The sequence below is a fragment of the Delphinus delphis genome, chromosome Y (assembly GCF_949987515.2).
Source record: "Delphinus delphis chromosome Y, mDelDel1.2, whole genome shotgun sequence".
In the NCBI taxonomy this organism is placed as follows: Eukaryota; Metazoa; Chordata; class Mammalia; order Artiodactyla; family Delphinidae; genus Delphinus; species Delphinus delphis.
The window spans coordinates 2,155,573-2,165,970 of record NC_082705.1 but is presented as its reverse complement, the minus strand read 5'-3'; the positions used below and the strand labels follow the sequence as shown (position 1 = coordinate 2,165,970).

Here is a 10,398-nt window from a genome sequence, read left to right as displayed (position 1 = left end):
GGAGGTTTGTTAAATGGTGGTGCCTGTGATGACTTGGTATTGTGTTTTTCTTAGTTCATGGGCACTGGTAACATTAGCATTATGCTTTCAGGGTCACTGTGGAAGGGTGTTTCAAGGCCTCATTATGAAATAATGTCCCCAAATGGAAGTTCCTCTGGTGCCTGGGTATATCTTCACCCATAATCAATTTCATATTAACAGGAAAAATGTGTATTCATATATAAATATTACGTGAATATTTAAACTTAACATTTAGTGTCTAGTGCATAGACAGCATTGCTGTAAACTTTTTACACAATAGTGAGTATTCATTTTATCTTATTTCCATGTACATAATATTTCAAATTTCATAACATATTGACCATATCAGGTGGCTGCTGTTATCACAGTTGTATAGAAGAGGACAGTGAGGCATTGGTCCCTAGTCACTTATTAAGTTCAAGAGTGAGTAACGGAAATCAGAGCGCTCAGGTGGCAGAGTAGAAATTTTAAATGCTTAAAATATGTGCTGTTAAGAAGAATCATAAGCAGTTCCGGGAAACTTTAGCACCCGTTTGCTTTCATATGCCTCTGTTGCAAGTCTCTTTCGGCACGGACTTCTACTCAGGAAGTCCCTTAACACCTAGTGTCTTGTGTAATTCGAGAACAAAAGTCTTGACTTCTCTAGCTTGCTGTCTTCCCTCAGAGTGATTCAGCGATGTAACTACGCGTGTTTCAGTTTATACCCATTTTACTGAATGCAGCCACTAGGTGGAGCTGTCTTCCTTCTGCCGTCAGCACACGGCAGAACTCAGTAATGAGTCTCCCAGGGGCTGCTGACGTCACCAGTGATTCACTACCGGTGCGACGGCGAGCAGGACCAAACTTTTTGTTTGGGCTTCCGGCTCAGCGGCCGCCATTTTATGTCGGCGGTTGAGGTAAAGGAGGCGTGGTCAGTGGAAGAGGGTAAGCCTGCGGCGGCCGCAGCTCTCCTCCAGCCAGCCGGCGGGGGAGGAGGAGTAAAAAGAGGGCGGCGGCCGGGCTTGGCTTCGGCTCCACATGGAGTTGGCGGCGGAGCGACCCTGGGAACGGGCATTTGTAACAAACGGCCTTTCTCGGCACCTCTCCCCGGGCAGGCTTTTCGGGAGGGTCTTGGAGGTGGCTAACTGGGCTGGAGAGGCGGCATTGGGGCGGATGCTGGGGCGGAGCCGATGTTACTCTGTCTTGCCTGTGTTCTGAAATCTGACCTCAGGGATCCGGAGGCCCAGTTCCTACCTTTAGAGCCTCGGGTCCAACAATTCTAGCCAAGAACCTTATTCCTTCACAGGTCTAGCTTGTTATAGCACCAGATTCAATATTCCCAGTCAGTGTATTACATTGAAGACCTTAAACCAAAATTACTATCCTCACAGCTTCCAAGAGGAACCGGAGCCCTGACAATGTCTGTTTCCCTCTCATTTCCCTAAAAGAGACCTTTCTCTTAACATCTTTACTCACACTTCACTCCCTTTTTTCCTCCTCCTAATCACCTTTCAGAGCTAAAAAAGTACAACACTATGGAATACCACAGACCCTGACTCGTTCTCAGAGACCCCTTCCTCACATCTCACCCTGGTAGTCTCATCTGTCAGAGATCACTCTGTACGCAGCATTTCTACTTTATATATATATATATATATATATATATAGTTTTAGCATTTCCCTTTATAGACCTTTATTACGTGCCGTTGAAGACCTTCCTTCCTATGGCATCTTCAAGAAGTGCTCCTACACCCAGCATTTCTACTTAGTCGTCGACCTTCCCAAACTCCATTTTATAATTTTCCATCAAAAACACCTCCGAATCCAACTTTGTCCTTCACTAAAATGCTTTACTACTAACCCAATATCTGCTGTTAGAAAATACCCCCCTCTTCATCGTCTCAGAATTCTTTGCAGATAATCCCAAGTATCTTCTCTCAGAAGCTCCCGGGGGACCAGATACCAGGTAGGAATTCTTCAGATACATAATCTGGCAGACATCCTTCCCTGCACCAGTATTTGATAGACCCTTTCAAATTTTGGTTCTCACCAGCCCTATCAGAGACTCACCTTCACAGTCTTGCCCAGGGCTCTACCTGTGCATTCAAAAGCAAACAGGTTTTCCCACCTTCTATTAAGATCCTGTTACTCCACATCTTGCCTTATAGTCTCCCCTAGGGCCTTTCCAGTTGCCAATATCTTCATTCACAAGCCCTCAACTTCTGCTTTCAGCCTCATAGGCCCCTATATCGTTATCATACAACCCCTCCCCCAGCACACTTCCATCATACTAGATCCCCTTCTCAGCATCTGTTCAGCCTGCATGGTGCTCTGCATCATTAGTCACAGAAGCCCAGCCAGACTTCTCAATCTAGCCAGTGTCTGCTCACTCAGTCTTTTAGTCTGTTATCTTCCTGAAACTTTTTATCCTCCATTCCTAGGGAAAAGGAACTGTCTGAGCTCAGCCTCCTCTTTCCTCCCTCTCAGAGTAGCTCTAGTACCTAGCATGTCTTCATGTTTCCGTTCTTGAAATGAGGATGCTAGTACTTAAGTCTTTCTCTCCACCAGAGTTACCACTAACAAAAGAGAAAAGCCTCCCCGTATCTGGCTCCTTTGTCTAAAGATGTCCACTTTGCCACTATTGAAGAAACGTTGTATGTCTGGGCCTGATCCAAAAGCAAGTTCTGATTGCCCTTCTGCGTGTTCTGTAATGTTCAAAGTGCCATCAGAACCGACCAACGTGAGTGTCTTTTCCCTAAATCTTGGAGGTGGGATGGTATTGTGGTTGGTGGGAAAGTACCTCTTATTTAAGCGTTTTTTTTTTTTTTTTTTTTGCTGTCTTGCTGAAACTCTTTTCCCCTCCATTCCTAGGGAATGCCAAAAACAGGCAGTGCAACAGACATAGATGAGGGTCTTTACTCCCGGCAGCTGTGAGTATGGCTGAGCCTGGGAATGCGAAGCAGGAGGGGGGCACAGAGAGGATAGAGTTGGGTGGGCCAAGCCCTGACCTAGAGTCTCCTTCAAATCTGGCAGGTATGTCCTGGGCCATGAGGCTATGAAGCATCTCCAGACTTCCACTGTGCTGGTGTCGGGCCTTCGGGGCCTAGGGGTGGAGATTGCGAAGAACATCATCCTTGGTGGGGTCAAAGCTGTCACCCTCCATGACCAGGGCACTGCCCAGTGGGCTGACCTCTCATCCCAGGTACCTGTTCCTGGATCCCTTCTCCTTGCCCAAGCACCAAACCCCCTGGTGTCTGCATTCACTTCACTTCTTTCCTTCTTGTACCTCCTTGTAGTTCTGCCTAAGGGAGGAGGACATCGGTAAGAACCGGGCTGAGGCATCACAGCCCCACCTTGCTGAACTCAACAGCTATGTGCCCGTCACCACCTACACTGGGGCCCTTGTTGATGACTTCCTTAGTGGTTTCCAGGTACGTTGCAGCATCACCCTGCCTCCTGACTTACACTCTCAGATCCTTTTCCTGGTTGGTTTGCTCAGTATTTATTTAATGGACCAGCCCTGTGGGTGCTTGCCCTGGGGTTTCCCAGAGAACTTGGGCACTGGAACTCCTGATGCAGCAGTAGGAACTTATCCTGGTGAATAAGGAAGGGAATTCAAAGATTCCCTACAAATCATCGCTGAGCAGGCTTTGCTTTGTTCTGTTTTGTTTTATTTGAGAATTGAAGCAGATGAGTGTAGGATTTGGGGATAAACCCAAACTTTAACTGGGAACAGACTGTGACCCGTTGTTTGACTCCCAGGACATGCAGGGTTGTAGGCAGGCAGGAATGGGTGTTTTTCAAATAAGTGAATTAGTTGGTCTTCAAATTCCGTCCTCCTAATACTGCTTTACTTTTCTTGTCATAGTGTGGGGTTTCATAGTTCTCTTCATTGAGTTTTACCCTCACTGAGTATGACATGCATACTTTGTAAATATTTGTAGAAAAGGTCTGAACCAGTAAGCTTTAGTCCTGACATTCTGCCAACCCCTGGCCTGCCTTTCTCCTTTATTTTCTTATTTCCCTTCACCCCAATGCCAGTCCCTTTGCATGAGCTTCCTTCTTGTTACAGGTGGTGGTCCTTACCGACTCTCCTTTGGAGGACCAGCTGCGGGTGGGTGAGTTTTGTCACAGCCGTGGAATCAAGCTGGTCGTGGCAGACACTCGGGGTCTGTTTGGGTGAGTGCCTGCTTCTGCCTTTATCCCCAGCTCCTCCCAGGCCCCAGGCTAAGACCCCCTGGTTCCCAGTGCTGTAATGCTACTCTCAGCCCACCAGGTTTTCCATTCTCCATGTTCACCTCTCCCCAGTTGGCACGAGCACTGATTGTGGGCAGTGATGGCTAAGCTTTCTTAGGAAGTATTCACTATGTCTAAGGGTCTCAGGCACCAGTCCTGTTGTGTCCTTTTACAGGCAGTTGTTCTGTGACTTTGGAGAGGAGATGATCCTGACGGATTCCAATGGGGAGCAGCCTCTCAGTGCTATGATTTCTATGGTTACCAAGGTAAGGAGATTGGCCCCAGGGGTTCTGGCAGGCATGTGGGTAGCCATAGTCCTCCTTTATGCTCCTGGTACCCTGATCCTACCTCTGAGGCTTTCTTTACTTCTCTTCCAACCAGGACAACCCTGGTGTTGTAACCTGCCTGGATGAGGCCTGACACGGGTTTGAGAGCGGTGACTTCGTCTCCTTCATGGAAGTTCAGGGCATGAATGAACTCAATGGCATCTCTCCCCTAGAGATCGAAGTCCTGGGTATGCCAAGACTGGTGGGGCAAGAAATGGTTGCCCAGATCAAAGAGAGAATTGTCCCTGTGGTGTGGGCTGACCCACAGCCCAAGAGGTGACACATATCTGTAGTCTTGACTTGTACCAAAGTCCAAGAGGAGATGCCTCTCTGAAATCTGACTTGGGACTTAGAAGAGATGTGTCCAGGTAGCCTTAATAAAGACATGTGAACTGAGCTACAGGCAGGAAAGGTTTATACCACTAGTATTTGATTCCATTATTATTTTTTGGCCCATTGACTATATCTCTTTCTTTCTTTAAACCGTTTTAGAATGTATAGTATAACAATCTCTAAGTAATACTTCATCACCGCACATATTAAAGAAAAACTTACAACAAAATATTTCCACTTTCTGGTTCACCATTTGCTGTCGTCGTATATTTTGTGTATGCCATAAACTTCTCAATACATTATTTTTGACTTCACAGTTATATTGTTGAAAAGATTTAAGAAAGTTTGTTTTTACCCACATAATCACCATTTCCAGTATACTTTTCTGTGGCTCTACATTTGCATCTGATGCCATTTTTCTTCTGCCAAAGAAAGCCTTTAATGTATGTTGTGGAATGGGATCTGCTGGTGGTGATTCTTTTAGCTTTTTAATGCTTGAAATCTCATTTTGCCTGTGTTTTTGAAAGTTGTTTTTACAGAGTGTAGCATTTTAGATTTCATTGCTTTAAAGATACTGCTCTATTGTCTTTCCTGCCTTATTTTCCACAGGAAGTCTACTATTCTTATCCTTGTTTTTCTGTATCTAATGTGCTTATTTTCTCTATCACTGATCTTAATCAATGGGATTATGATATACATTAGTATAGTTTTCTCCATGTCTCTTTTGCAGTTATTAAATTTATATTAACTATGGGTTTATAGTTTTATCAAATTGGGAAAATTTCTGGCCATAATTTTTTTTGAAAATATTACTTTCGCAGCTCACTGCCACCCCATTATCTCTTTCCAGAACTCGAATTACATGTATATTAAGCCACTTGACTCTTTTGTCTTTTTCTCCCACTCTTCGTTGTATTTTGGATAGTTTCTTCTACTTTGTTAAATCTCCTGATTTTTTCTTGTGTGTTAATTTTGTTAATCACATCTGTTATGTCAGAGCACTGGTCAAGAACATTAAAACAACTATTATAAATATATTTCACATGTCAAAGAAATTCCCAACAAAGGGGTGGGCCGAAAGAGGTTTTGAAGAAATAATGGCCAAAAATTTACAAATTTGATGAAAACTAAAGCCACAGATCCGTGTTCTGGTAAGTTTTGATGGATGGAAGGTAATTGTGAATGTTAGTTTTTTGGAGTTGTGTTTTGTGTTCCTTTACTATTTTTGAGTTTGTTCTAGAGAAATTATGTAGCTGCCATTGGATCCTTTCAGGGCTTACTTCTTTTTCTCTAGAGTGGCATTTAGACATAGGGTACCTGTGCTGTCTGAAGAAATCAGCGTTGTGTTTTTGTTGTTTTTTTTATGATGTACTATACCTTATTTATATTTCTTAGTTGAAGGATAGTTGATTTAATGTTTAATGTTGTGTTACTTTTTGCTTTACAGCAAAGGGACTCAGTTATCTATATATACATTCTTTTTCATATTCTTTTCCATGATGGTTTATCTCAGGATACTGAACAGAGTTCCGTGCTCTACAGTAGGACCTTGTTGTTTATCCATTCTGTATATAATAGCTTACATCTGTTAACTCCAAACTCCCACTGTATGGGGGAGGGGGTTAGGGGAGGAAGGGAGTGGGAGGTTTTCCCATGCCTGTTTTGATAGTGCTGTTGGTCTTGGGAAGGAATGAATTGACAGATAACCCTTCATTCTGTTCATCCCCCAGGTCCCTACACTTTTAGTATCTGTGATACCTCCAATTTCTCTGACTATGTCTGTGGAGGCGTTGTCAGTCAGATCAAAGTAACTAAGGAGATAAGCTTTGTGAGTATGAGCAGGAGGGTGTGCTGTAGGGTTCCAGGCATCTCTACGTTTTTTACTTTTTTCATTCTGATATCTTGCTCTCCACAGAAATCCTTGCCCACCTCACTGGCAGAGCCAGACTTCGTGATAACAGATTTTGCCAAGTATTCTCGCCCTCCTCAGCTGCACATTGGCTTCCAGGCCCTGCACCAGTTCTGTGCCCAGCATGGCCAGCCCCCTCGGCCCCACAATGAGGTAGATGGGTGGGCAAGCCAGCCAGGTCCTTGAACCAAAGCTCCACTATGCCTCTTCATCTATTTAGTTTTTCTACCTCTCCCTCTCCCCACAGCGGTGTGATTGTTCTTTTTCTCCTTCCAGGAGGATGCAACGGAACTGGTGACCCTAGCACAGGCTGTGAATGCTCGAGCTCTGCCAGCAGTGCAGCAAAAGAGTCTGGATGAAGACCTCATCCGGAAGCTGGCTTACATGGCTGCTGGGGATCTGGCACTCATAAATTCCTTCATTGGGGGCGTGGCTGCCCAGGAGGTTATGAAGGTCAGTGCGAGTGGAGAAGGACAGTGCTGGGAGTGGGCCAGGTTCCTTCCTGGCCCTGCTGCTTGCTGTCCAGCTCTGATTAACCAGTGATCACTTCCTCTTTCTTACCCCCTCCTCAGGCCTGCTCTGGAAAGTTTATGCCTGTTATGCAGTGGCTGTACTTTGATGCCATTGAGTGTCTCCCTGAGGACCAAGAGGCCTTTACAGAGGACACGTGCCTTCCAGTATGTGATTGGGGCCCATGGAGAAGGCATTATTGTGGTTCTTTTTAAGGTGCCTTTTCTCTAACCCTCTCTTCTCTTCACATGACTCAGTGCCAGAACCGTTATGATGGGCCGGTGGCTTGCAAGAGAAGCTGGGCAAGCAGAGATACTTCTTGCTGAGAGATCCTTTTGGTCAAAAGCTACCTTTATGTCCCCTAGCCTCTGGCCACCTCTTCTGGAGTCTCCTTTTGGCTTACAAGGGAGGGTGTTTGGTTGTACCCTCATCTCATCCCTTTCTCCATTTTCTTCATACCAGGTCCTTTATTCCCCAGTCTTGTGCCTCTTTCCTTAGATGACCATGGATTTTTATGGCCCTGGGACTTAAATATGCAGTAGTAGATCCTCTTACCCCCTCTTGCCGTCTCCAGGGGGAGTGAGGACTGGTGAGTGGCTTTGTTAGGCCAGTGACCCTAACCATCTTCTGCCTCTCTTCTTGGCCACCTCCCAGGTGGGTGTGGGGGCCGTTGGCTGTGAGCTGCTCAAGAACTTTGCCATGATTGGGCTAGGCTGCGGGGAGGGCGGGGCAGTCACCATTACAGACATGGACACCATAGAAAAATCCAATCTGAATCGACAGTTTCTGTTCCGGCCTTGGGATATCAGGGTGAGTGGAATGGACATGGTAAGTAATTGAGCTTTGTTTCTCACTTTTCTCCTGTCTTTTTCTTGTTATCTGTCTTATTGCCTTAGGACGTGTGTGTGTGTGTGTGTGTGTGTGTGTGTGTGTGTGTGTGTGTGTGTGTGTGTGTGTGTGTGTGTGTGTGTGTAGAGGTTGTGTGTATCTGGCTCTGGTTTTCATCATACCAGGTGAGAGGCTTTCTTTAATTTTGTGTATCCTTTGTTCATTGGTTGAACCTGTGCAAAGTAGGAATGGAACTGGCATGTTTGTGAAATAAAGAGGAGCATATGATCTGGGCTTGCTCCCGTTTTACTCTTTGTGCTTTACTCTGTGCTTTGTCCCACAGTACTATAACCAGCAGTGGACATTGTGGGATCGCTTTGAGGTACAGGGGCTGCAGCCTAATGGTGAAGAGATGACCCTCAAGCAGTTCCTTGACTACTTTAAGGTAAGGCCCTTTGACTCACTGCACCTGTGGTGTTGGTTGCCCAGGTTACTGGTACTGTCCATCCCAGTGACACTGTTGCCCCTCCTCCTTTCCACCCTCTTCAGACAGAGCACAAGTTAGAGATCACCATGCTGTGCCAAGGTAGATCCATGCTCTACTCCTTTTTCATGACAGCAAGCAAGCTCAAGGAACAGTTGGATCAGCCGTGAGTCGGGCCAGTGGGAAGGCAGAAACAGGTCCTGCTTGGGGTGGGAAGCATCAGCTAGCTATGCGACTCATATTCACTGTTCTCCTTACTTTAGTTGTCTCCGTAAGTCCTTTCCTCTCTTTCTACTTCCCTGACCCTCTTTTTCCTCACCCCAGGATGACAGCAATAGTGAGACGAGTATCAAAGCAAAAGCTGGGACACCACATTCAAGCACTGGTGCTTGAGCTGTGCTGCAACGACGAGAGCGGCGAGGGTGTGGAGGTCCCCTATGTACAATACACCATTCGCTGATCCCCTCTACACCCACCTACCTCATTCTCAGTCAAGTCAATCTATTTCTGTTTCTCTCATAGTTGTGGCCAACGCTGAGCCTTAAGTTCTTCTGAGAACTTTTTGTTGTTGTTGTTGCTGCTTTCTAATGTTTGGAGTTGGAATTCTTAATAAAGAGTTATTAATCCGAGTGTGTCATATCCTTCTTTGGTCAAAGGCCTGTACCCTGTTGTCTGTGAGAAAGACCAGCCTTTCTTTAGCTCTGTAGGTTCAGGTGATAATACAAAAGGCTCAGCCTCTCCGCACCAGCATGGAATTCACCTCACATCCAAGCTTATGAGAAAAGATTAAATCCAACTGTTCTGGTAAATCATTGGTTTGCAATTTTTTCCTTTGTCCTCTCTGTTTAAAAAGAAATAGAGGGGGAGTTGAGGAAGATGGTGGAAGAGTAAGACGCAGAGATCACCATCCTCCCCACAGATACACCAGAAATACATCTACACGTGACACAACTCCTACAGAACACCTACTGAGCGCTGGCAGAAGACCTCAGACCTCCCAAAAGGCAAGAAAGTCCCCACGTACCTGGGTAGGGCAGAAGAAAAAAAGAAAAAACAGAGACAAAAGAATAGGGACGGGACCTGCACCAGTGGGAGGGAGCTGTGAGGGAGGAAAGGCTTCCACACACTAGGAGCCCCTTTGCGGGCGGAGACTGCGGGAGGCGGAGGGGGGAGCTTCGGGGCCGCGGAGGAGAGCACAGCAACAGGGGTGCGGAGGGCAAAGCAGGGAGGTTCCCGCACAGAGTGTCGGTGCTGACTGGCACTCACCAGCGCGAGAGGCTGGTCTGCTCACCGGCCCGGGTGGGTGCGGCTGGGAGCTGAGGCTCGGGCTCCTGTCGGAGCACAGGGAGGGGACTGGGGTTGGCGGCGTGAACACAGCCTGCAGGGGTTAGTGCACCACGGCTAGCCAGGAGGGAGTCCGGGGAAAAGTCTGGACCTGCCGAAGAGGCAAGAGACTTTTTCTTTCCTCTTTGTTTCCTGCTGCACGAGGAGAGGGGTTTAAGAGCGCTGCTTAAAGGAGCTCCAGAGGCGCGCGAGCCGCGGCTAACAGCGCGGACCCCAGAGACGGGCATGAGACGCTAAGGCTGCTGCTGCCGCCACCAAAAAGCCTGTGTGCAAGCACAGGTTACTATCCACACCCACTTTCCGGGAGCCCGTGTAGCCTGCCACTGCCAGCGTCCCGGGATCCAGGGACAACTTCCCCGGGAGAACGCACGGCGCGCCGCAGGCTGGTGCAACGTCCCGCTGGCCTCTGCCGCCGCAGGCCCGCCCAC

The 10,398-nt window shown here is 47.0% G+C and overlaps 1 protein-coding gene across 1 annotated transcript; it reads left to right on the top strand.

Annotated features, from left to right (window-relative positions):
• Positions 1-967: 967 nt before the first annotated feature.
• LOC132419240 (ubiquitin-like modifier-activating enzyme 1) lies at positions 968-9,255 on the top strand. The gene is given in 16 exon segments (XM_069540391.1): positions 968-1,966; positions 2,569-2,740; positions 2,872-2,930; positions 3,034-3,202; positions 3,297-3,431; positions 4,073-4,179; positions 4,412-4,502; positions 4,618-4,750; positions 6,626-6,723; positions 6,811-6,957; positions 7,081-7,257; positions 7,377-7,481; positions 7,969-8,124; positions 8,486-8,587; positions 8,692-8,792; positions 8,951-9,255. Coding segments are annotated over 15 exon segments (1,833 nt in total). The 5' UTR covers positions 968-1,966; positions 2,569-2,623; the 3' UTR covers positions 9,087-9,255.
• The last annotated feature ends 1,143 nt before the right edge of the window (positions 9,256-10,398 follow it).